General features: G+C 33.8%; 1 protein-coding gene across 2 annotated transcripts in view; it reads left to right on the top strand.

Annotated features, from left to right (window-relative positions):
- LOC124362608 (lysophospholipid acyltransferase 6) overlaps positions 1-27,907 on the top strand; it is an 89,718-nt gene that overhangs the window by 39,389 nt on the left and 22,422 nt on the right. Inside the window, exons 5-10 of one of the 2 annotated variants that reach the window (XM_046817259.1) lie at positions 1,538-1,649; positions 2,348-2,486; positions 6,566-6,713; positions 12,166-12,371; positions 17,192-17,389; positions 26,950-27,104. In XM_046817259.1, coding sequence (XP_046673215.1) covers positions 1,538-1,649; positions 2,348-2,486; positions 6,566-6,713; positions 12,166-12,371; positions 17,192-17,389; positions 26,950-27,104 — 958 coding nt within the window. Of the gene's footprint in view, positions 1-1,537; positions 1,650-2,347; positions 2,487-6,565; positions 6,714-12,165; positions 12,372-17,191; positions 17,390-20,068; positions 20,727-26,949; positions 27,105-27,907 lie in introns of those variants that run through there. The other variant, XM_046817260.1, reaches the window with a different exon arrangement.

Genomic DNA, 27,907 nt, shown 5'->3' on the forward strand with positions numbered 1-27,907 from the left:
AGCTCCTCCCATTTCACCGACTGCGCGCATACCTCTCCGCTTGGGGGCGAGTCCAATATTCGACGTTCGCGGAAAGAATCAGATTCGGACTTGGCGGAAAAATCCCAATTCGGATCTTTGTTTGAAGGTTATTTTTGACGATGGAAGGATTGTGAAGGAAACAGGATTTTTTTTCCGGACATTTGCCATCGTTAAGTGAAACAAGAAAACAGTAACACTACGTTTCGAGATCTGCAATCTGATCTCTTCTTCAGGTAAAGAACTAACCTAATACATAATTACAAACTAGGTTAAAATAAACAAATCTTACTAAAGCGTTGTGGCACGCCTGAGTCAGGAATCACAACCTACATGTTGTATGTCAACTTCACTAACACTAAAGACATGCACTTAATAAAAAAACTATACAAAACACCAATCATTAAACTAAACTACGGAATACAGGTCACAATATGTCTTCACTCGTCTACTAACCGTCAGTCGTAAATGGTTAGTAGACGAGTGAAGACATATTGTGACCTGTATTCCGTAGTTTAGTTTAATGATTGGTGTTTTGTATAGTGTTTTTATTAAGTGCATGTCTTTAGTGTTAGTGAAGTTGACATACAACATGTAGGTTGTGATTCCTGACTCAGGCGTGCCACAACGCTTTAGTAAGATTTGTTTATTTTAACCTAGTTTGTAATTATGTATTAGGTTAGTTCTTTACCTGAAGAAGAGATCAGATTGCAGATCTCGAAACGTAGTGTTACTGTTTTCTTGTTTCACTTAACGATGGCAAATGTCCGGAAAAATCCTGTTTCCTTCCCAATTCGGAGTTGGCGGACTGTTACGTATTTATTCGGAGCTAACGGACTGCTCCTGCTATAATTCGGCGCTGACGGAATGCTTCAGTTTCGGCCCTATCGGACGATTGAGTTTTATCGGCCTTACGGGATTGCAACTGCTTTCGTCCCTATAGGATTCGGTGTTAACGGAATATTACATATTCGGATCTCACGGACAATATCTTATTTCGGAGCTGGCGGACTCTACGAATAAGTATTCGAGGTTATAGGAATGTTTACGTTAGAATTCGGAGCTGACGGAAAGTCCATTTTTCGACCTTGGCGGATTATTTTCGGAGCTGACGGAAAGTTTCGTTTTCGGTCTTGGCGGAAAATTTCACTATTCGGCCCTGGCGGATTCGGTCCTCACGGACCCACCCGGTGGAATGCACTTTTACTGTTGACCAGAATAATTCAATTGTTATTGAAATATAAAATGTGTGAGTTGTGTAACTGTGTTTTCTATCAATAATATTAATAGAGATAAATTGGCCCTTCTAAGTTGTTTATTATGTAAGTTTTAAAGGTGTACAACGTAAATACAATATTATTAAAATAATTATTTCTCTGTTCATTATATTTTGTAAGAAAAGAACGGGTGGGAAATAATTATTTCTCTGTTCATTATATTTTGTAAGAAAAGAACAAGCATATAATAATTGATTGATGTTAGTTACCCATTGTACATATCGTGTTATTATTTGTTTTAGGTCCATTAATGGTTATTGTACAGAAAGTTACAAGTCTGGCATGTTCCTTGAATGATGGCTTAACTTACAAGGAAGATGACCTATCTGCCAACCAGAGATACTATGCTGTCAGGTACTAGTAGTGGTCTTTATTCATTAAAATACTACCTCTTTTTGTGAATCTATAGGCTGAACAAATGTTGTTTATGTATCCTTATAATTTATTGTGTAAGTTTTGTAATTTTAATTTAAAATAAATCAAATTACGTTCTAGTTAAGAAATTTACTTCTTGTACTGTACATCAGTTTAAATCTTATTAGAGTAGTTTGTAGTCATGCAGACAATGTTGGATAGCACCTTTTCAAACATTAAGCTGTTTATGTCTAGTGTCAATTTTCAATATAAATAATTGTAAATAAAATAAAATAATATATTATATTATTTGAAGTGAATGTTAAAGATATTGAGCTGTTCATGTCATTAAATCCAATAGAATGTTTTATATAAGGTATATAATTTTCTGTGTATAATTGTATAATCAACCATTTATATAATCTATTAGATGTTCTTGAGCTCTGATTTTATCTCATTTTTTTTTATTACGTCTTAATTATTTTGGGTTTTAACTATTTTCAATTTATTGGTGTATAACGTCAAGACTAAGATCCTCACGTTATCAAAACCTGACTTATCACCATCATTGCCATCCTGACTGTAACTTTTTAACTTATAGGACATGGTTATAACAATTATTTTCCTTATATTAAACAGAAGTTATTGATTAATACAAGATAAACTTTTAATGAATGAATCATTTGTGTTCTTTACAGTAAGATACCGTCTGTGTTGGAGTACTTTGCGTACATTTTCCATTTCCATGTCCTAATGGCTGGACCTGTGGTTTTCTACAAGGATTACATAGAATTTGTAAATGGCCACAATATCTTAAAACATTCTTCGGGAATTGATGTGAGTATCTTGTTTTACTGCAAGAATACGTTACGTATATTGTGTTACTATAGCAAGTATTTTTAGTAAAAAGTATTAGATTGTACAAGTAATAAAATAATATAGTAGATATTTTTTATGTAAATTACTTTAGAAGTTTCACACTGAGGCTCAAGTTTCCTATATATTATATTTTTGTTTTTCTGTTTTCTACAAGTTTTGGAGCAGGTTACGCATAAATAGACAAAGGAAAGGGGAAAACGGGAGGAAATTTTTAATGAAAGGCTTTGGGTATTTACAATACCTTCCGTAAAGATGATCTCAAGTACTCAACCAGGATTAAGTGTAGTTTTTAAATTATGGGAGGTGTTCCATTTAAAAATACATTTAATCCATATTATCTAAACATTTCTTAGGTTTTAATAATTTTTTTTCATTACTCAGAAAATTTGTAAATGCGATTATTGAGTGGAGTGTGTCAGTGTGATGCATTAGGTTTTGAAATTGTCTCTGAAGTCGATGAGAAGATTAAAAAAAGACCGCCAATTCACAATAAAAGAACACTTACTTAGTTTTCCTCAAATTTCAATGAGTTTGTTACATTCCTCAAATTTCAAGGAGTTTGTTACATTAAATTGTTACACAGAAGTTAGTTTACCATAAATTTTGTGAAAGATGGGTACCAAATCTAAAGAAAACACATAAAAATCAACTTATGGCTGTTTCATTGACATTTTTGGAAAATTACAACAAGAAAAAAATAGTGACTCGCTGCTCGATCGAATCATTACAGGAGACTACACTTGGGTAATAATATACGTGAATTGCAAAACCAAAATGTGTTTGGATGTGTATGAATCATATCTTTAAAGTGGTTCATCTGCCATAATTCTATAATAATAAATGAGTGTTAAACATTTGAAATTTCTTATGGGGTAAAATTCAAAGCAGTTGAACTACAGCCAGGTTGTTGACACATACAGTTTCAGGAACCAGTAATCCTAATGTTCTACCACTTTCATATCATGCAAACTTTTTTTAACACTGGCACTCCATTCACTCACTATCTCTGTGCCAAACAATTCCAGCATCTTACATAAACAAATATTATTGTGATGCATATTCCAATGACCATGAATCTGTGTGACAGTAACATCACGTTACATTCAAAGCCGTTACTTGGCAACTGGACTGCCACTCGATATCTAACAGGAATTTCTCCTTGTGCACATTCTTATTGAGATGCAGTTGATCTGTGGCTCAATAACCTGAATTTAATTCCAATAAAGGATTTTAAGGAAAGAAGGTCCCCCAGGGTACAATTGAGGCTTTACATTTGGATTCTTCCTGAATTTGAAATCTGTTTTGGGACTGTCAACATACATAGCTGTTCACCACTTCTACCAAAGGTACCTAGTAAGTAATAGTATTCTAACTGTTGTAACAGTATGGAATGATTACTTGTGCTTTGCAACCACATGAGGGACAGTGAATGCTGGTGAGAGAACGTGTATTTTACATTCAAGTACTATTAGGCATATTCTTGGGCACTGCAGCCATTGTTCAAAAAGTAAAAAAGCTGAACAAAAACAAATACTATAATAATTTTGTCAATGTTTCAATTCAAATTCTTTGACGTTGAAATTATTCCTGACCCAACCTTGAATACTAGCTTGAAATACTTCAGTTCCTTACAAAAGAAGACATTTTACTTGTTTAAAGGACTCTGCACTGATTCTGCCTGCATCACGTATCCAGAGTTGTCTGATGACACAGTTTATACAAGTACTGTAGGTTTTGTAATATGTATTATACAAGTAAAAAATGGAGATTTGTAAAATTCAAATAGTATGCAGCAACTACATTTAATCTTTTTTAATCTTCAAACACAAAGATACATGAGAGTTAACTACAAAAATATTTATTCACAGACCTTGACCATTGACAAACTGTACATCAGTCTGTAGTGGGGTTTATGACACACAATGAATGGGAAGCCTACATTTTGCTATCCTCACAACGGATATGATGTTCGTAATTTACTTGATCTTGACTCCAAATTATTATATCCTAATTCACAGTTTTATGTACGTTGATTGCATATGCAAGGTTTTACAAGAAAATACAGGACATTTTATAATTTTGTGTTTATTGTTGCCTCTTAGTGCTATTTTTTGCATGTGCCTATTGACATTCTTGGCTTGTTAAACATTACTATGTGGCATGGGCAATGGATGCATCCCAATTAATTGTCTTTTAAAATTAGTTTTAAAACCTTTTTTATCCTTATATAGATTTTGGAATCTGGAAATATAATTAGAAATAGGGTTTTATCAAAGGTGGATTAGTTGACAAAATTAGATGGCCTTAAAGGTTACAAAGGCTTTATTTCTATTCATAATTTATATTGAAGGGTCATATAATATATGGATATGGCTAAAAAAGTTTAAATGCTTAATAATATGTAGTACGAGACAAGTTTTTCAGTGCTAATGTAATTCTCATCTGCTAATAATGAAGTTACTGTGTGTTTCACTTCTTTATTATTTCATTTCTTGAGAACTTTGTTTTCCCCAGAAATACCGCCAGATTCGGTGCCAGGTTGGGATTGAATTGGAGTGATTAAAAAAATTCTATTTGAAACTGAACATTCTGACTCATATTCTGTTGCAACAACTCTATAAAGCCAAGACTTCAAGAAATATAGTATGTGCATTGTGCACACAATATCCAGTGCATCTAGTTCTGAATAGCCTATGAATCTCTTGATTTACAAATCAATTTTGAAAGGCAAAAAATGTCAATTACACTATATTGCACACTTGGCAGGACTTTCTACTTCATTAGTGTTATTTATTGCAACAACCATTTTGAAATGTTGTCAGTAGAGCAAAGTTAAATGTACAAGAATAACACTGTTAGCACACAACCATGTGTCATGATGGTGAGTCTGTGTCCTGGTTTATGCTCTTTCATTCTTTACTTTCTGGATGACCTTCATACTTTATCCCTTCTTAACTTCATATAAATTCTAGAACTATTTATGTCCAATGGAATAGAGTAAAAAGACTGAGATATTCACTTACAATACTTCTAAAAATGAATAAGCTAGTAATAGCTCTGGCAATGGAATGATTCCATGGTATCAGAAACTGCCCAATGATTAGTATACGTAACAAAAACCATTCACTTAGATATGATGAATATCTTTCTTTCTAGTAAAAGCGAGAGAGCTACAATGATAAAACAGTTATGTAATTTCAAATAATTATTGATTAGTGAGACAACTAACGTAGAACGTGGTTGTTTAATAAATTTAATATCATTTGTATAGAACTTTTCTGTATAGGTAGCTAACTAAGGCTATAAAGATTACTCATATTTATAAGGAGTTAAAAAAAAAATACTAATTGAATAAAATTATCAAGTGAACACAAGAGTTTGAAAGAAAATTATTTTAATGTGGCGTTGCTTCAGTAGCTACTCACCAATATCCATACCTAGTATTTAGCTCGGTTCTTGTCACAGAACTGCACCAGTAACTCTGTGATTGTAAAGCTGAGTTTTTTCTGCGAAGATAGATTGAGTATAAATGTAATAAATCACTCAAAGTAACATTTGTTGGTATTGTATACAAACTTGTCCCAACTCTCATTTGTGTAACTGCCGGCTCTAACTTATTTACATTGGATACTTGTTCAAATCCTAAATAATTCAGGTTTTCTGGAACCAAAGTCAAATTTGGACCAGTTGTAAGATCCGGTAAATTTAATAATCTAACTTTACTTTGACGATATGTATTTTGTTTTTTTACAATTATTACAAGTTTAATATTATGATATGTTCTTTAATGCGCAATATTACACTCAGTTGAAATAAGCTATTAGATGTTGGTTGGTTTCATTCATGAACGTTGTGTAAATTGTAGTTATAATATGTTTAGTTCATATACTGTATGTTTTATTGTTTTTATTTTTAGTAGTACTTCTGCAGATCAGTTTTGCTTTATTGTGATCATTTAAATTGTTATTATTGTAGTAAAGTATGGTTTAGATTTGATTTTCACATTGATTTCTATTTAAACCTATTTTCTTTTGCAGAATCACATAGATAGCAACTTAAGAAGTAGCAGGCTTATGTTGGAGCCTTCACCCAAATTAGTTGTAATAAAAAAGATAGCAGCAAGTGTGTTGTGTGCTTTTATATTTGTGTCATTCATCACGTCATTTCCTATTAGCAAAATAAAAGGTAATATAATTTCCTTGCTATTTATTGCTTGTATCTTGGTGTTTTGTACGTTAGTTGTAATTTTATGTGTAATGTGTAAATCTATTTTGGTATACTTATCTTTTATAAGTGTAACTGATAGTTAAAAATATAATTAACAATTTATGAATACGTTACAATGCAATTAGGTTGCCTATAGCTAGCTATATATTTTTGTGTAGCATCTAAGTTAGGCTGTGGATCTATATATATATATATATATATATATATATTTTTTTTTTTTAACTTGCTGCTGTATGTTACTTTAATATATGTTAAGGTATATTTATTCATCTCTTGTAACCATTTAGAATTATTAATATCAGTCAAGGTTTTATGTATATGTTATAGCTCTGTATAAGGCATTCATCATCACAGTTAAATTTCTGGAACAATTTTCTTCATAAGTATCACTGTTAAAAATCTCAAAACTTACTCGTAAAGTAAACCTCTATCAAGTGACAACAATGAAAACAATGCTGCAGAGGTTCAGTACAAGGTTGATGTCTGTCAAAATTTCATTTAAAAAGGTATGCTAAATACCAGTACTTGTGTTTTTGAGTTCACAAAAGGTTAAGGTAAGAGATTTTTTTTATTTTTTTTTTGAACTCTTTTATTTTAACGTTATTTTAAATTACTAAATATTCAACGTCACAGTTGTTAACAAAGGTAGTGAATTTTAGTGCATTTTTAGCTCAAGCATGAAGTCAGACTGTTGAGAATGAACTTAAGCAATGTCACTTTACAAAACCAAGAGCACTTAAATAATACATGTTACATGCAGTAGGGAAGATGGAAGAAGGGTGACCACCCGACCAGGAACATCGGATATAAGCTAGGAATTTAACACACCTGGAAAAAACTCGAGAATAAAACGGGTATCCATGTAGAATTGAGAAAATATAAAAAACAATATCCCTCTCTTGAAGAACTTATGAAATCAAAAATCAATTTAAGAGTTCTTTCAATTAGAACTCAATGAATCCCGAAACATTGTATTTTACACCATGTGGACCGTAGAACTCTGAATGAAGACATTTTAAGTCAGCCAACCGATTGTCTCAGTGGTCTATGCACGATTGCTCCCACACACACACATTCCGATTGACCGTTAGATTACATAGATTAAAACAATGTAAGTGATGTTGTTTTTTGATTTCAGGGTCACATCCAAACCTCATTTGAACTAGCTGCATTTACACTGGCAAGAAGTTGCATAACCAGTGATAAAGCAGTCACTAGTATTTGCGAAAGTCCTTGCGAGTAAAATTGATTATCCTTGTACACGTTGATAGTACTCTCGCAACTTTACTTGCCATTTTAAATGTAGCTTAATATTGTCGCCAGTCTGTGGACAGCCAGCTGGACAATTCTCCCATGAACAGTTTTTGTCGTTAGAGCAGCATTGGCTGGACGACGGCTGGTGGAAATCCCATCAGTTCTCCAGTAAATTATTTGTCTGAATGATTTTATCCACACAGTGACAATTGGTTGGACAATTTGAGCCGTTCAAACCAAATAGTCCAATGTGTATGAGAAGTCTTACGTAAAGATTCAATAAAGTTTATTTCAAACAGGAACAGTACAATGGAATGCTTAATAAACCCGTGCACTTTAGGAGCACATGCAGGTTGTGAACAGATAAATTTCTACTTAACTTAGTATTTTAATTGTAAATCATTATTAGGCTATTGTTAGTTTAGTTATTATTACCATTACCTCATACAGAAAGTTATTGTCAATCACGCATACTTCAAATATTGCAGCTCCATTGTAGAATTTCTGACTGCAATAGCAATTTCATGATCAATGTAAATTAATTAATCAGATATACCCAACAGAATCAAAATAAGTCAAATATATTTATTAAAACAATGTCAACCATACAAGGTAGTAACCCAAACAAAAAGTCATCACTAAAGAAAATCAAAGATTTAAAATTAAGACATGAATGGTAATAAAGCACTTTTGTGCAAATATGGTACACATTGTGCAAGCAGTTATATCAACTAACATTTAAGCATATATACTATACTCATATGTTTAAGTAATTTCAAGAACAACAAACACATGAAACAATGCAATATAATGTAGTAAAAATAACTAGAAATATAATCTCAGAGTAAAATACCAACAAATATAATATAATAAAAATAAGAAATTTAATCTAGTATAAATAACAAGAAATATATATTTAAAGAGCAACAACGTATAAACAAATAAATAATGGATATCAGAGAAATAGATCAATATATTTTAGACTACTATTTAACATATAACATATGAAATATATTGTATCACCTTCATTTTGAATTTTGGTTTTCAAATAATAATTCATTGTTGAGGTGCGCCAATAGCCCATTACAATATTTTGGTCCCAAATAATGCAAACAGTGTCTATTGCTTTCTCACTTCCTCAGATTTCACTAAACCAGATGATTGTAACCTCACAATTTTTTTTAGAGACGGTCTCAACAAATATATATTCAAACTCCTTCACGTAAATGGAATATATTCTTAAAGCCCATTTTATAAGCTACCATTTCTATTATTTAAAAGTAGAAGGTAGAGGATATTACTTGCAGTTTTAAAAATATATCTGTTTCCCTGAACCTCTGCAAATTCCTTTTAAATAGCGTGATATTAGGTTTTGGTTTTTCCTAAAGGTTAAACAAAGTTAAAAAAGTCTTAGGTTTAATTTTTTGGTTGTACTAAATTGACTTTATATACCAGCAAAATCATAGTCTTGTATCGAAAGTTTGTACATCACTCATCTCTGACCTGCAATGCTGAACTGCAGGCTGTCTCATTGTATTGGTGTATTGGTAATTCTTTGTTCTCTTTATTTTTCCAAATTGGATACGTGTGTTTTCCAAAATCATAGAAAAAAAATTATTAGGTATACACGTTGTTTGTTATGTCGACACGTTGAAAAACACAGATATTAAAATTAAGCAGCTTAAAATAGGTGGTAGTGATGAATTATCACTGAATTTCTCAAATATTACTAGCAATTAAATTTACTAGGCCACCGTAGTTTTATTGCATTTTCTGTAAATACAGCTGGTTGTGAAAAAAGTCACTGTTGCACTCAGCATAAGTATTAAATATAATATTACAGTTGTTTATTTATTTTTGAAAGTGGAATAGAGAATTAAAAATTTTCTGCTGGTTAAAAACCAGGAATTTGGAAAAAGTTTTGAATGGGCATGCTGTGGAAGACTTCCACACACATATAACACAATAACTAGAGACTGCTTAGGAGTCAGTGAGCACCATACAATAAATTTCAATTCCTTAACTTTCAGACTATAATAATTTCTCTCAACAATTGTCTTAAGAATTCCTTTTAAAACCTTAAAAAGATTCAAACAGGAGTAGAAGAATTCTTTGTATCCTTTGCTTCATTCTCAATAATTATGTAAATTGCTCATGGAACACATCTAGAACTATATTTTTAACACATGCAACATTGTTCTGTTTATTCCTGAATGTAGTGTCAACATGCAAACATGCACTTTTATCAAAGTTGAAGGATATATATTATTAATAGGCATCCACTATAAATGCTACATTAATATTTTAATAAGAGTTTTATAGTATAATGTAAAAATATATTCCATTGTATTTGATTTCTCATTACATTTTTAAAACACTATTAAGTAAGACTGGATTACTAATGAGTACCGTCGTTCAGCTCAGTCAAAATATGTTTCTTCAGAACATGTTTTGATGTTACTGCAACATTATCAGCATGTTCGTCATATGATGTTGTTGATTAACCGAAAGGCAGCCTTTGAATCAAGCAGCTGCTATCGTGTTTGTGACAACAGGGTAACTTATATGTTATGTGCTGTTTATTTATTAATTGTATTGCTTTTTTTATTTATTTTTGAGATTTTTGGTGTATTTTAGTTCATCTGACGATGCCTTCTGTTTAATCAAACTTCATATGACGAACAAGCTGATGATTTTGCAGGATTTAAACCTACATTGTCTCTAATCCAAACTCAAATATAATCAATTTGTCACATTCTGCAACATTCATAATCAAGTTTCTGAAATTAGTGTCATGGTAAGCATACAAATTATTATGTGGTTTACTATCTGGTACTAATTAATTATAAACTTGTATTGATATTTAAAATAATATTTAGATGTTCTAGTTGTTGGACATCATATCATGACTCCAGTTTAGCTGTTGTTTTGGACTTGTGACCCAATTGTTTACAATTTCAGACACAGGTTGGGGAAGACTTGCCTTTTAATCAATCGTTTCCGAATCAAGGTGGCTTTAACACATACTGTGAGTTTCTTTTGTAATGGTTTGGGTGTGGCAGCCCCTCCTATACGAACTTAGAGTACAAAGTGACCAGCATTAGAGATGAACTGAGTTAAATAAAAATATAGAAGCATCAACAAACGTCATTCCTCTAAACATAGTGTGTACTTCTGATTTTATTTTGAACTAATTTTGAATGCTCAGATAGTTACTGTAATAAATAACAGTACAGTTCAGACTATTATTTTAAATACTGAATATTACTTTTGAACAAAGAATAGGGATTTAAACAGCAGTTTTAGAATTGGAATTGAGTTTGCATTTATTCCAATTTGTTGTTTTTTAATCCAAAAATAAAGCTATTTATGCTGATGGTTTGGCACCCTTGTTATGTAGTCTCTTTTTTAATTGTAGAGCCTAACCCTGTCACTTTTATTACGTTGAAAGCACAGAATCAATTACTGAAACAAATTTGATTCTGTGTAATCATTTGGCAGAAAATTATACTGGCTTATCAGGAACTGCCAACATTCTATGAAATAAACCATATCCTGTTATAGTACCAAACCCTGTAGAATAAAATTGTGTTTTTGATTATATATTTTATTGAGTTAATCCCTCTATCCATTAAATCATCTACACTAGATATTTATAATGTGTTTTTATTTCTAACATATATATATATATTTTTTGTATGTAAGTCATTAATCTTTTCATATAATTTTGTCGATAAAAGTTCAATATTATTATTCTGTCTGATGTCCAAACCAGGGAAGAGCTATTTATTCAATCCATGAGGGATCTACCTCTCTCATCAATTTCATGGCACCATCCTATTGAAGGCATCATGTGCTACATTGTGTGAACCAAGCAGGTTTCAATATTTAACTAATAGTATAATAAATAAAATAGTTTTCAATCGTTACTGCCACAAAAGTGCTTGTATATAAAATGAATAATTAAAAAACAAAGAAAACTGAAAAATTAACTGCATTCTAAGTATAATTTTAATTTACAGTGTGAGGTATGCCATTTCAAATAAATTATTATTTGTTCTGTCGACTCCTTAAAACAGTTTTCTTTAAAGTATAAATATAGCTTAACAAGTGTGATGTATTTTTAAATATGACACCTCGCAATGTTATGTTACAGATGACGATTTTATTGAGAAAAGAACAATATTTAATCAGCTCTGTTACCTTAGCATTGCCACATTGCTCGTGAGATTCAAGTATTACCACGCTTGGCTCTTGGCCGATGCTATTTGTAATCTGTCAGGTCTCGGATTTCAAGGTTATGCACCCGACGGAAGTGCAAGATGGGATCTGGTGTCCAATGTCGATGTTATACAATTTGAGGTTAGTTTGCCCACTTGTCTTCTAACTGTTACAATTAAATCTAGTAATAGTGGTCACTTCACTACTGATTGTCAACTTCATTTTTGCGTAATGGATACATATTTTTTTATTTAATTTTATAAAATATCCATATATATATATATATATATATATATATATATATAAGAATAGAAAAAAGGAACATAAAAATTCTCTATATTTCGTCTTAAAACATTTTCAAGAGATATAAGTAAATATATCAACAAAAAATAATAAACAAAAGAAACATCATATGTTAATAAAACTAATTTTGAATTACGTATAAAGAGTAAATAATTTTGCTTAATACAAGGAATATTAAGTTATAAATTAAATTTGTAGTTAAATGTGTAATGTTATAAATTAAAACGAATTAACATTGTAAAGTGTAATTTATACCTACAGCTATCCGTATCTTGAATTTAGACCATCTGGATGTTTAGTTTGTAGCAAAATTACTCTAGGTGGATTAGTAAATACATTTTTTGTTACAGGTGAAGCTTGTAGAATATTGTGTGCTGTTTTTATTATACCATTAATTTTGTATATCCCTGGATAGTAGGTGGTAATAAATTTCCCTTGGTTGTTGTAGTTGCTAAGGGTAGAGAATTTTGATTTTTTCATGTTATAATTTACTATTTTGTTAGGATATCCTCTATTTCTAAAAACATTTTTAAAATTTTCAGTGTAACAATCATAATCATATTTATTAGAGCAGTCTATTTGCTCTAATAGTTAGACTTTTAGGAATAGATTTTTTAATGTAACTAGGATGGCAGCTTGAATAATGTAAATATTGCATTGAATATGTATCTTTGATTTATATACACACTGTTTAAAGGCAGGCTGTCTGAGACAGGACAGAAATTGATGCTTCGGTATCAAAATCATTCTGAGATATTGATTTTTCATGCTCTATAACAAATAGTGATGGTCTAAAGAATTGAACTCTATCAACCAATTGCCAGCATAAAACTATATGTAATTGATGGATAACCAATATTCGCCACTTCTGAGGTTAACAACTACAAAGGTTAAACTATTGTTGAACTGAAGTACATAGAAATTCAAGGTCAACTAAAAAAGGTGGATGGGTTAAGGTCAATTAACTGTTCATGTTGAAGATTACGTGAAATTTATAAAATATTATAAATATTCTGTAAACACGTGTTCTTCTGTTTCTATTTAGATAAAGAATACACAACTCCTAATGTAGTATATTTCAGCGTATTATTGTTATTATAATATACACATATATATTTTAAAAAATAAAGAAGACAATTTGGAAATTATAATCATTGTATAATTAATAATATAACTGCCATAATTATTGTGTAAAATTTTCTGTAACCAATTTATAGTATGAATTTTATTAGTACAATACACAAGAATGATGCTTCATTGTAGCTGTAAGAATCAAGAATCAAGATCTTTATTAGTCTTTAAACACAGTATACATATGCAATTGACTTCGTCAAAATACTTATCAGTAATAATTACAGTTATTTTGTACAACCACTCTAAAGTTTAAAATATTAACAAAATAAAAGATTTAACAAGGATAATAAATTAATAAATAATTAACAACAAGAACGTTACAAATAACAACAAATAACAATAACAAGAGAATAAAAACAACGAAAGAATGAAACGTGTCAAAAACTTATATCACTAGTATCACAGGCAAAGTATTCATTGACACAATAAAATGCTTTTTCTTTTAACCAGCTATTAATTACAGACTTAAACCTATCTGTACTAACTAACCAAGCTCCTTTTGGCAATTTATTAAAAAGTTTTATTTCCATATAAATGTGACTTTTCTTAGTTTTTTCTAGTCTAATTGGAGGTAAGTCAAGCTTATATAAGTTTCTTGTATTATAATCGTGAGTATTTCCTCTGATTTGATATTCATTTAAATTTTCTTTAACTTTCATGAGACAATAAAAAATATATATAAGGCAATGTCATAATGTGAAATTCTTTAAAAATTGGCAAACATGTCTCTCTGTCTGGTACTCCTTTAATTATTCTAAGAGCTTTCTTCTGCCATATAAAAGCTTTATTAGATACTCTACTGTTACCCCATAAATTGACACCGTATATCAAATATGTGTGAAAAAAAGCATAGTAAGATATAATGAGCATTTCATTACTAACACAGAACTTAAGCTTACGAAGTAAAAATACAACTCTAGCTAACTTTTTACAAACATTTTGTACATGGCAATCCCATTTTAACTTACTATCTAAATAAATACCAAGCAGTTTAACAGTTTTAAAATTTTCAAACATATTATTCATTGTAAAACAAATTTTTTCAGTTTTATTTTCATTTACTACTAAAAAGTTAGCTTGAAACCACTTAGCAGCCATTTTTAACATTGCATCTTGTTCTAATAAAAGATTTTCAATAACATAATTACTATGTAAAAGTGTGGTGTCGTCAGCATAAAGGACAGATTTACATGGAACATTACAGGAAAAGTCATTGACAGCTATAGTAAAAAGAAATGGGCCAAGTACTGAGCCTTGAGGCACTCCATTTTTAATTTCATTAAAGTTAGACTTAAGTTGGGTTAAATGCATTTAAGTAAAGTAAAGTAAAGATATCTTATTTTACAAGGCGAAGTTAGGGCTAAGAAGCCCTCTCTAATACATAACCTGGGGACCAATGACCTAAAGGTGACTTCCGAACCACCATCAATGGCTGGGCAGGTGGGTTGCTTGCAAGGACAGGATAGCTCAGCGGTCACCCATCCAAGCAGCGGCCAAGCTCGACGTTCCCTGATCCGGTTATCTTGCGATAACCATTGTACTCGCTACTCTGTGCCATTTTTCCTACTGTAAATAACAAAATATGTTTGGATGGAACTGTCCATTTTGGGGTGGTGGGAGTTCAAAACAAAAAATGCTAACCTTTTTATTTGTTTCTCCATGACTACCTCACTAGAGACAAAGTATAGCTATATTTCGCTAAAATTTGCCAAGGAAATGTAAATTTTGTATCTCATATTTTTTCACTTTGGAGACAAACTTCCATATTGGAAAGTGACATAGTTATTCTAAAACATACAAGGGCTATACAGAAAGTATATTACGTTTTGAAGACAAGTGCAAGAAAAAATACTATATACATTTGAAAGTAACACTAAAATACAATTTCTCAACATAGTCACCATACGATTTTAGGTACTTATCATAGTGGTGAACTAGTTCTTAAATTCCAGCGTTATAAAATTCTGCTGCTTGAGACTTCAACCAGGTAGTCACACCCTCCTGCAGTTCCACGTCGTCAAAGAGTTGTGTCACAAGCTAGGTCTCCATTGCTGGAAACAATGGTGTTAGTCGATGGGTCCGGACTATAAGGCGAATGTGGAAACACCTCCCACTTAAAAGCATCCAGGAGTCCAATTTGCCATGTGTTGATTTTTGGTACCTATCTTGTACAAAATGTATGGTATCCTAACTTCTGCATACAAATTTCTTGAAGCAGACTCCTAGAAATTTTATGAAAACTAAGTAAGAGTTCTGTTATTATGAATTGGTGGTCTTCTTTAATCTTCTCATTGACTTCTCAGAAACAATTTCATCGGTCACAATGCTTGACCACACTTTGTTCGTCACCATGCACATTAGTTCTGCCATTTTTAAACTTAATGCACCACTGACGCACTCCACCTTCAGTAATCACATCATTCTCATAAACTTCACAGAGTTAGTGATAAATCTTAATTGGTTTATTGTACAGTGTGTGTGAATATTTGATACAAAAAATACATGAATGATCTGAAAGCATTACATAACTCGTTACATAAGTTAGATAGTTATATTAATGGCAACTTTTCAAACAGAAACTTAACACTACCATATTTGTCCATCAGACTTCACCACTAATGAAAAACAGTGAGAATGTTTTCAAAAATTCCAAATAAAAATGCACAGTGCTGGACATCTGATTTAAGAAAACTGTATGGTTATAAGAACTTCAAATCAACAAGGATATAAATTTCAGTGGCCAATAATGGTCTTAGATTTTTATAATGCTCCTTTAGACAGCAAAGGGTTGCAATACTAATTGGCTGAACTGCTGGATTGTTGATATTTTTGTAATTTTAAATCTAATTTTCATCAGTTATTCTCACAAAGGATTTGAGGAAATCCTAACAAATTACATCCAATGCAACATCTGAGAATGTAGAGCAGGTAGCTTCAGATCTTGAACCAATGATCTTCAAGTCAGGTTTTTCCTATGTCATGATCTTTGATCATACATAAGTTTTCATGATCAGCTTTTCAGGGAAATCAAGCACCTCTTTCCTTAACAACTCTGAATAACCAAGTTAAGCTTTTATTATTGTTTTGGCATCCGTGGAATGTTTATATAACAATGTAACTTTATTAACTACCATACAGTTTTCCAAATCCTTCAGTCGAAATAAATATTTATTTCATGCTTTTTCAATTTCTCAGTCTTGAATTTAGGATTTAATTTCAAAATATATTTAAATGGAATAAATTTATTGAGTCAGTTTTAAAACACTTAGTCAACCTCTGTAACCCCAAAGTATTATATTCAGAATATTATTATACAAGGTGAGTTTTTCTCTGATTCCAGTTTCAAGATGAATTAACATATACTTTTTCTCTATAGCACAGCAATGAGTGATTTATTGAACTCTTAATGTTCTTAACTAAGTATATTTTAGTTTAGGGAGTCAATCTCTTTAGTTATAGTTTATACTTATCAAATATTCGTAGTAAATTATAAATTGTTAACTAGCTTTATATATGTTTTACAGTTTGGATCTAGTCTCAGGGAATCAATAGAACATTGGAACAAGGGGACCAACGTCTGGCTACGGATGCTAGTTTATGACCGTTACAAACAATATCGAACTGTTCTGACCTATGCTCTTTCATCGTTTTGGCATGGATTCTATCCAGGATACTATTTAACTTTTGCTGGAGGTGCACTCTTCACTTTTGCTTCTCGGAGTGTAAGTCATAATATTATTTCATAAGTTTACTATGAAAATTGGAACAGTCTATAATCAATATTGCATTGTTTTATAACTCAGACATAGCAAAAACTATTAAATTGCTTAATTTCGTATGTTTGAAAATATTATTGAAATTTTTGTCAGTAAATGGTTAAACTTGAATTATATTGAGCTCAATTCAATATTTATCAACTCTATATATACCACAGTCACAGATTTCATGGGACAAATACATGCCTGATAAAGCTACCCATATTGCAGTCCAGTCCAAATGCTATAAGGTTTATGTAAAATAAAGAAACAAAATTGTTTAAGAATGTATATATTTTGTGTCCATTGTGATGGTCTTAACCCTTATAACGTCAGTATATCTTTTCACGACTTCCAGCAAACGGCACAATATATATATAAAAAAAAAAAAAATTTAATGTGTAACGTTCATTTTTATTTTTACTTTCTATAATTATGGTAAGTATAAAAAAGTAAAAATTTTAAAATTATAAAGTCACTGTACTCAGGATCGTCAATGTTACGAGACATGTTATTTATCACTAATAATGAACACGGTACTTTGGAATTATACCGACCACACCCAGACATGAATCGTTATTTGACATTTTGCTTCTACTGATTACTAGATTAGCGTAGAACAATATTTAGTCAATATAAAACAGGAATGGTCTTATCACAAACCCCTCCCCATCCTCAGACAGAGGTCAAAGTCGAGCGGTCTAGTAGATAACGTGATTGCAGAGTCTCGCCGCCCGTTCAGATGATGCGGGGCTTTGTTGTACTTCCGTGTTTTACCTCTACATTTCTCCAAACACAAAAATTCAATAAAAACAAATATGATCAAACTAAAACTAAACTCTTTATTGAAAAAATCACTCAAAACTTGTTTTTATTCTTGATCATACTCCGCCACCCAAAATGCGAGTGCCATGCCTTCTCGCTGATGTCAACGAAAGAAAAACATCCCTCGAGATAGTACCTATCAGTAAAATATCAAATTCTAGAGGATCTGATCAGAAATATAAATTGAATTGTAATGGAAAGGCAATTATGTACCGCGCAAATCATGTGATGCCGCGTGGCCTGTCGTAATCGGGATTCTCGAGAAAGATAAGATAACAGCGACAACAATACCGATCACAATGCCTGGAAATGCTTGTAAGTTTGTAATTTTGTAATTAAAGAGTTGTTTTTTCGTTCTATCATGTTTGTTTAGCTATAAATTTATATTTTTGTGTACTTCATACTGGTGTGGTCGGTAGAATCCCAAAGTACCTGAACACTAAATAGGTGACACTAAACACTAAAATGACACTAAAAACACTAAATGAATACTAAAACTAAGATATCAATACTTTTAACAAATAAATAAAAACCATATAAACAGAAAACACGACGAAGGAAACCGACTCAGCGATGGTTAGACACGCACTACCTGAAGCCAAACTGCAAACAAAAGCGCGTGCGCTGTACGGCGTCTGTGCCGTGTGGCGGGGAGAGTGTCTAGACACCGCATCTATTGTTTCAAACAATGTAACGCGACAGCTATATTTTGACGCTTGACATAGGCCAATAACCCACACACATGGTTGACGCATACCGTTAGTGACATTGATCGGATTTAAAAGGAACTTAAATTTGCTATAGACGCAGTTTTGTGTCGATGCGCCGTACCGCGTCTTTGCCGTTTGGAGATAGTTTGTCTATGCGCCATACGGCGTCTGTGACGTTATAAGGGTTAAGATGTGATGGTGATGATGAGTGACGAAGGGGACTTGAAGTGTCAAAGTCGAGGCAACACAATTGTTGTGTAATTGTGTTAGCGTTATTGTTGTCGCTAGTACGATAGACAGACATAGGAGGGCATAATTATTTGGAGTCAATAAATTATTGAATATATTATTGCCTAGGTGTTATACATCATAATAACAATTTAAAAAATTAATGCAAATTATAAGAAATTGTTCACTATTACTTTAACCCTATAGTGGTGAACTTCCAACTCATTGTACAAGCTGGACAATAATTTGTTTCTATTTATTACAAAAAAGTATATGTATGTTTTAGATTTTAAATTTATAGATAAATAACCAAAGTAAGGAAATGTGATTTTGTAAAGAATATTTCACTTAAAAGTTATATGTTCTATGTGTATGTTTGGATTTTGTATATTAATGTTCGCCTGCTGTTTAAATGCAGTTCATTTTATATTTTGTTCTGAAAATAAGAATGAATGAATTCAATATCTAAACAGAGTCACTGTATTATGTATTTACTTAGATTTAAAATTTCTCTGTATTAATTTAACCTCAACCTTCCAAGTGCTGCCTATATTTTTTCAAGTTAAATTTAAAAAAAGATACATTCAAATATAATTTATTATACATGTTTTTCACCAAACCATGCCCTAAAAGGTAAAGAAGAACAAAATACTGACCATTTTTCATTTAGAAAGATGGCCATGTTGACTGGTAGAGTAAAAATTTATTTTATTTCATGAGGTATAATTGATTTTTATGTACTAATTTAAATGCGTAGTATTATCAGGGCCTATATCCAAGACACCGCAGCTCTAAGGGGCTTATGCAACTTCTTGTCTATAGTTAACACTCACATTATAGTCACCTATATTACATTTAGTTTAGTTGTTCATGTTGTTACCAGGTAAGGCACAGTATTATCAGAGGCTGTTTCCAAGGCACTCCAGCTCTAAGGGGCTTATACAACTTCCTTTCTATGGTTACCACTCGCATTATAGTCACCTATACATTTAGTTTTGTTGTTCTTGTTGTTACCAGGTAAGGCACAGTATTATCAGAGGCTGTTTCCAAGGCACTCCAGCTCTAAGGGGTTTATACAACTTCCTTTCTATGGTTACCACTCGCATTATAGTCACCTATACATTTAGTTTTGTTGTCTTGTTCTTACCAGGTAAGGCACCGTATTATCAGAGGCTGTTTCCAAGGCACTCCAGTTCTAAGGAGCTTATACAACTTCCTGTCTATGGTTACCACTCGCATTATAGTCACCTATATTACATTTAGTTTAGTTGTTCATGTTGTTACCAGGTAAGGCACAGTATTATCAGAGGCTGTTTCCAAGGCACTCCAGCTCTAAGGGGCTTATACAACTTCCTGTCTATGGTTACCACTCGCATTATAGTCACCTATACATTTAGTTTTGTTGTTCTTGTTGTTACCAGGTAAGGCACAGTATTATCAGAGGCTGTTTCCAAGGCACTCCAGCTCTAAGGGGCTTATACAACTTCCTGTCTATGGTTACCACTCGCATTATAGTCACCTATACATTTAGTTTTGTTGTTCTTGTTGTTACCAGGTAAGGCACAGTATTATCAGAGGCTGTTTCCAAGGCACTCCAGCTCTAAGGGGCTTATACAACTTCTTGTCTATAGTTAACACTCACATTATAGTCACCTATATTACATTTAGTTTAGTTGTTCATGTTGTTACCAGGTAAGGCACAGTATTATCAGAGGCTGTTTCCAAGGCACTCCAGCTCTAAGGGGCTTATACAACTTCCTTTCTATGTTACTGTGGTGTACATATCTGAATCTAATATAATAAGTCAGCTATCTAAAATATATTTGTTAAGATAGGAATGTTGATTATCGATCTGGCCGTTGGCGGTTATATGTATGTGACGTAATATGAGACCATACTGTTTGAATAAATCCTATTGGCTACTGAGGTCACGCCACTTCTCCCCGCCAACGTACCTTACCATTCCAGCAGCGAGTGTTCTCCCCAGTCCAGTTTTACCCACGGTCCATGAAACCCGCGTCCTCCCGACCAAGATGTAGTACAATAGTTTTCCTGAATTGGTGTAATTTCATTACCCAGTATTATTACCACCGGCCACGAACATCACAAATGGCGACGAGGATTTGTGGAAATTAGTATTAGTGCGAAATTCCGAGTGTACATCGCCGCTGGACATCAACAGTGAACACCACGTGCGCGAACAACACGAGGACAGTTTTGATCGAGTGAACATCACAAAATGGCGAGTGAACATCACGGAGATTAACAGTACGAATTTTCTTTAGTTTTTCAAACCAATTAGTGTGGGAGGAAGTGTAGTGTGCAACCAAATTATTTTAGCTACTAGTTGATGTGGCAAGTACAATTAGACGAACTACCGTTTCCTGTAACTAATATAATGGCGCAAATAGGCGTTATCGGGGAATATGACGGGTCAGTTGAAACTGGGCGTCATACATCGAAACGTTTTGAGCTGTTTGTGGACTGTAATAGCATTGACGCGGGTAAAAAGGTCAGTACGCTTTTAACTGTGATAGGAGTAAAAACGTATAGTTTTGTTGAGAGACCTGTGCACTCCTAATAAACCGTCGGAAAATACATTTAATGAACTGGTGCAACTTGTGCAAAAACATTTATTCCCGACTCCTAGCTTCATCGCGGAGCGATATCGTTTTAGTAAGCGAGTACAGTTGGAAGGCGAGTCGGTTTGCCGAGTATATTGCAAATTTGAAAAAATGACAACCCATTGTGACTTTGGCGCGTCGCTAAATGAATTACTTGAGAGACAGACTGGTGAGTGGCATCAGAAGTGAAAGTGCCAAACAAAAACTTTTATCGGAAGCCTCGTTAACGTTCGAGCAAGCGACCAAAATAGTGCTTTCAATGGAGCAAGCAGAAAAATCGGCGGCAGCTCTATCAGTCGGAAAGACCCGAGCGGATCCATCAGTTGAGCAGCGGTGGTGGCCAGGAGGGGGAGATTCGGAAAATGGCGCACCGCATTCCCAGACGCATTCCCAGGCAGCACGGAGCGACAACGCTGGAGCGGCCTGGAAGGGAGCAGGGGGAACAGCCAAGGTCAGCGGCGGCACGTCACCAGGGCCTTCTGGATGGCAGCGGCGATCTCCGCCAGGTGGCAGTGGCAGTGCGCAATGTTTATGTTGTGGCCTCACAGGGCATTTCCGTTCTCAGTGCAGGTTATTAGGTGTGAAGTGTCATTTCTGTGGTAAACAAAAACCACATAGCAAAAGTGTGGTCGTTCTAAGTTAGCTGGTCGGCAAGGTACAAATGTAAATAGAGATAAGACTAATTTTTAGAGATAGTAAAAGCACTGGGAATTCCAAAAATTATCGCAAACATAACTACCTAGAAGGTGTTGATGACAGTAATCAGGTGTCAGGGGACACTGAGCAATTTTGTGGAGGATGTAGCCAATTTATTTAGAATGAATGAAAAGGTGACTGACAGAGTCAAGGTAGACCCAATTCAGCTTAATTTAATTGTTAATGGTAAAAGCTTAACGTTTGAGGTTGATACAGGGGCTTCTGTGAGTGTTTGCAGTGAGGAATATTACAATTCTCATTTCCAGATGTGTAAATTAGAACCTAGTAAGTTGACACTCAGCTCTTATACTGATCAACCTATCACACCTGTAGGCAAGATCAAAGTTGAAGTTAATTATAACAAAGTAAACAAAGTAATGGACTTGTATGTCATCAAGTCCGGTGCTCATCCACTTATAGGTAGGGAATGGTTAAGTGCTCTAGGGGTTGAAATTTCGTTTTAAAAATAATAACAGGTTATTTTGAGATAAGTAAAAACCGATGCCGATAGTTGTCTTGAACTTAAGAACAAGTTGTTCAAAGAATTTCCTAAGGTATTCAGTGACGAGATAGGTTGTTTTAAAGGCGAGCCTGTAAAGTTTAACAGTAAAAGAAAACACGGTTCCTAAATATTTCAAACCTAGGCCAATACCTTTTTCCCTGAAAGCCAAGGGTTGAAAACGAACTAGCTAGGCTAGTAGATGAAAAAGTGTTAATACCTGTAAGTAGCTCAGATTGGGGTACGCCCATAGTTCCTGTATTAAAGAAATGTGGTTCAGTCAGGATTTGCGGTGATTTTAAAGTAACCTTGAACCCTTGTTTAGAAGTAGAAAAATTTCCCGTTACCAAGAATAGATGAGTTGTTCGCAAACCTGCAAAAGGGCGAGAAGTTTTAGTAAGATCGATTTGGTGTCAAGCATATACCCAATAGAGTTAGATCCAGAGTCTCAGAAACTGTGTACCATAAGTACACACAAAGGTTTATTTTTGTTATTCCCGTGTCCCTTTTGGCATAACGTCAGCAAGTGCTATTTTTTCAAAAGAAAAATAGAGCAGACTCTCCAGGGTATAGATCAAATTGCAGTATTTTTTAGATGATATTCTAATAACCGCTGAAAATGAATAAGGCTCATTATGAGAAGTTAAGAGAAGTGTGTAAGAGGTTGAATGAGAAAGGCTTAACTGTCAAAAAGAGTAAATGTACTTTCTTTGCTGACCAAGTAGAGTATTTGGGGTTTGTCATTGACAAACACGGTTTGCACACCGATCCCAAGAAAGTAGAAGCAATCAAGAACGCACCTATCCCAAAGAATGTCACAGAAATTAAATCGCTAATTGGGCTAAATTAACTATTATTCTAAATTTCTTCCAAATTTATCAAGCATTTTAAGCCCATTGTACAATTTATTAAAGAAAGACGTTCCATTTGATTTCAACAGGCAATGTTTTCAGGCATTTGATAGAGTAAAAGAACTGCTAAGTAGTGAGACTATTTTAGCGCACTATGACGGCAAACTTCCGTTGAAGCTGGCGGTAGACGCGAGTTCTTTTGGACTGGGTGCGGTCCTGAGTGTTGTCACACCAGAAGGTATTGAAAAACCATTAGCATACCAGTCTAGAACGCTAACTAATGCTGAAAAGAACTACTCCCAGATCGATCGAGAGGCTCTAGCAAATTGTCTGGGGCGTGAAGAAATTTAACCAATAATCTGTATGGTAGGGAATTTACTTTATGAACGGACCACAAACCGCTTCTATCAATATTTGGTCCTCATAAGGGTTTGTCAGTGTTTAGCGCCAGCAGATTGCAGCGCTATAGTTTATTTTTGTCAGGGTACAAGTTTAATATAGAATATATAAAATCAGCTGATCACGGTAATGCCGACGCGTTCAGCAGGCTACCACTGACAATGAAAGAGCCGGAAGTGAGCGACGATGAACCACTGGAAGGGCAGTTATTTGCATTGTCTTTTGGAAAAGCTCTGTGCCTTTAACTTTTGAAAATGTACAAGCAGAAACAGCTAAAAGATCCAATTTTATGTAAAGTTATTGGTTATGTAAGGCACGGGTGGCCCAATAGCATCCCTGGGGATAACAAGGAGTTGTTGCCATATTTTGCAAGGAGGGAAGAGTTGTCTATAGTAAAATAATATATTGGTTTGGGGTTACAAAGTAGTAGTGCCTAGCAAAATGAGAAAATATGTGCTGGACGAGCTTCACTCATCCCACATTGGTATAGTCAAAATGAAATCGATAGCTCGTAGTTATGTTTGGTGGCCTAATATTGATGATCAAATTGTGTCCCTGGCAAATAATTGTTTTTCCTGTTTAATGGAGAGAAAATAACCCTAGCAAGTGTCAGCTGCATACGTGGCATTATCCTTCAAGTCCATGGCAAAGGCTTCACATGGATTATTTAGGTCCGATTAATGGAAAAATGTATCTACTAATTGTTGATGCACACAGCAAGTGGCTGGAAGTGTTTCCTGTAGCTTCCACTTCAGCCAATGTAGCCATAAATCATTTAAGAGATTTGTTCAGTAGGTTTGGTCTGCCAGAGACTGTCCACAGTGACAATGGTCCACCAATTTTCCTCATTCGAATTTCACAATTTTATGTCAAACAATGGTATCAGACATACTTTGAGTCCTCCCCATACCATCCCATGAGTAACGGTTTGGCAGAGAACTCTGTCAAATATGCTAAGAATAAGATCAAATGTGCTTTACGTGATAAGAAAGATGTAAATATAGCTTTAAGTAGAATATTGTTTGATTATCGAAATGCTGTTCATGCTACCACCAATGAGACCCCAGCAAAGTTGATGTTTAATAGGCAATTAAGGACTAGGTTAGATTTATTAAGGCCTAACCTGTCAATGACAGTTAGTAAAAGACAAGACAAGCAAAAGGAGTATTTCTCTGGAACTAAAATTAGACTATTTTATCCTGGTCAAAATGTAATTGTTAGGGGCTATCGCACCCGTGACAAATGGGTTAGTGCTACGGTAATTAAGCAGATCAGCAATGTTATATACGAAGTTGAATTGACGTCTGGCATTGTGTTCAGACGGCAATATTGATCAGATTGTAGCCGTGCAGGGAGAGCCAGCTGATGTAAACAAACAGGTAGAATCAGCTGACGCTTTCCATGACAGTTCCTCTTTCCCCCCGGTCATGACGCCGGTGATGGGGCGAGAGCCAATAGCGGTGAGTCCCCACTCTCCGCCGAGCGGCCGTGTGGCTCGCTCTCCTCCCCTCTCAGTGTCGTGCCGTTCTAACGGTAAACAAACAGCTGATCGTGCAACACGTCACCGGCTGCGACGGCAGCTGTCATGCCGCGCCAGCTGTTCCCAAACAACAACAATGATAGACGCTATCCTGTGCGGATTAGAAATCCCGTGGATAGGCTGAACTTGTAAATTATATTGTTTTGTTCTATTTTAGTTTGTTTCATTATATTGTTTTATTTGTCTTAGTTGTGATAACCAAAGCGTTCATACCATTTTTCTTAATTGTAGTTTAAGGAAAATTTATTGATGTTACTGTATTAATGTGTTAATTGAATTTCAACAATGTTTTTTTTTGTTAAACTATGTAGTATGTTATTTTGCAGTGTTTTTTCAACTTTGGAAGGGAGGAAATGTGGTGTACATATCTGAATCTAATATAATAAGTCAGCTATCTAAAATATATTTGTTAAGATAGGAATGTTGATTATCGATCTGGCCGTTGGCGGTTATATGTATGTGACGTAATATGAGACCATACTGTTTGAATAAATCCTATTGGCTACTGAGGTCACGGCCACTTCTCCCGCCAACGTACCTTACCATTCCAGCAGCGAGTGTTCTCCCCAGTCCAGTTTTACCCACGGTTCCATGAAACCCGCGTCCTCCCCGACCAAGATGTAGTACAATAGTTTTTTCCTGAATTTGGTGTAATTTCATTACCCAGTATTATTACCACCGGCCACGAACATCACAGTTACCACTCGCATTATAGTCACCTATACATTTAGTTTTGTTGTCTTGTTGTTACCAGGTAAGGCACAGTATTATCAGAGGCTGTTTCCAAGGCACTCCAGCTCTAAGGGGCTTATACAACTTCCTTTCTATGGTTACTACTCGCATTATAGTCACCTATACATTTAGTTTTGTTGTTCTTGTTGTTACCAGGTAAGGCACAGTATTATCAGAGGCTGTTTCCAAGGCACTCCAGCTCTAAGGGGTTTATACAACTTCCTTTCTATGGTTACCACTCGCATTATAGTCACCTATACATTTAGTTTTGTTGTCTTGTTCTTACCAGGTAAGGCACCGTATTATCAGAGGCTGTTTCCAAGGCACTCCAGTTCTAAGGAGCTTATACAACTTCCTGTCTATGGTTACCACTCGCATTATAGTCACCTATACATTTAGTTTTGTTGTTCTTGTTGTTACCAGGTAAGGCACAGTATTATCAGAGGCTGTTTCCAAGGCACTCCAGCTCTAAGGGGCTTATACAACTTCCTTTCTATGGTTACCACTCGCATTATAGTCACCTATATTACGTTTAGTTTTGTCGTTCTTGAGTTCTGGCCCAGCATTCGAATATACACGTAAGTAATTTATATAATTTACATAAATCTGTATTCAAGAAATAATTTTAATAATTTTGTATGGGATAAATAATCAGTGATATTTATTGTTTGTGTATTAGCATGCAAGGAAAATTAAGACTAAAGTTCTAAGGAATCTGGAAGGCTGAAACTCAGTAATAAACAAAACTTAGTTAACGTGAAGATGCTTTATCAAAAATCAAATAGTATAATAAAAACTATTAATGTAATAATATCTTACTGTCTAAGTTTAACAAAGTCTTAATTCTATATTATTTGGATTAGAAAAATTGTGTGAAGTGTAAAATTCTGTTCATGTATGTATGTGGACTGTCATTGTCAAGAGAAATAAAGATAGAGAACTGTAAAAAGAACAATAGTTCTTTACTTTGAATATTAAAATCTTGTATCAAGTGATATCAGCATTCGCTCTATAGAACCTCTGTTAGATTTGTTATAACTTCCCTCAGTGATGGTGTAACAAGTTTTGCCTTTTATGATTAAGTTCCGAGTAACATTGGTGTTGGAGACATTTTGGAATCAATCATAGAACAGTGAGACAGAAAAGGGCAAAGATGTTGACGTTTTTCTAAGTTCAGTAAACTTCCGTTAATCTGGGGTAACGGTTAGAGCATGGTCAGAACTTGAGGCATGCTGAATTATCAAATATCCCGGATTATTGGATATATATCAGAGAAATAATGTAGACATAATAAATAAACAATCATAGTAAAACACTCTTATTATTCAAATTTAACCTTCAGGTAGTTCTCGTTATATGTGGATATATAAGGACTATTTTT

This window comes from Homalodisca vitripennis, chromosome 5, assembly GCF_021130785.1.
Source record: "Homalodisca vitripennis isolate AUS2020 chromosome 5, UT_GWSS_2.1, whole genome shotgun sequence".
NCBI lineage: Eukaryota > Metazoa > Arthropoda > Insecta > Hemiptera > Cicadellidae > Homalodisca > Homalodisca vitripennis.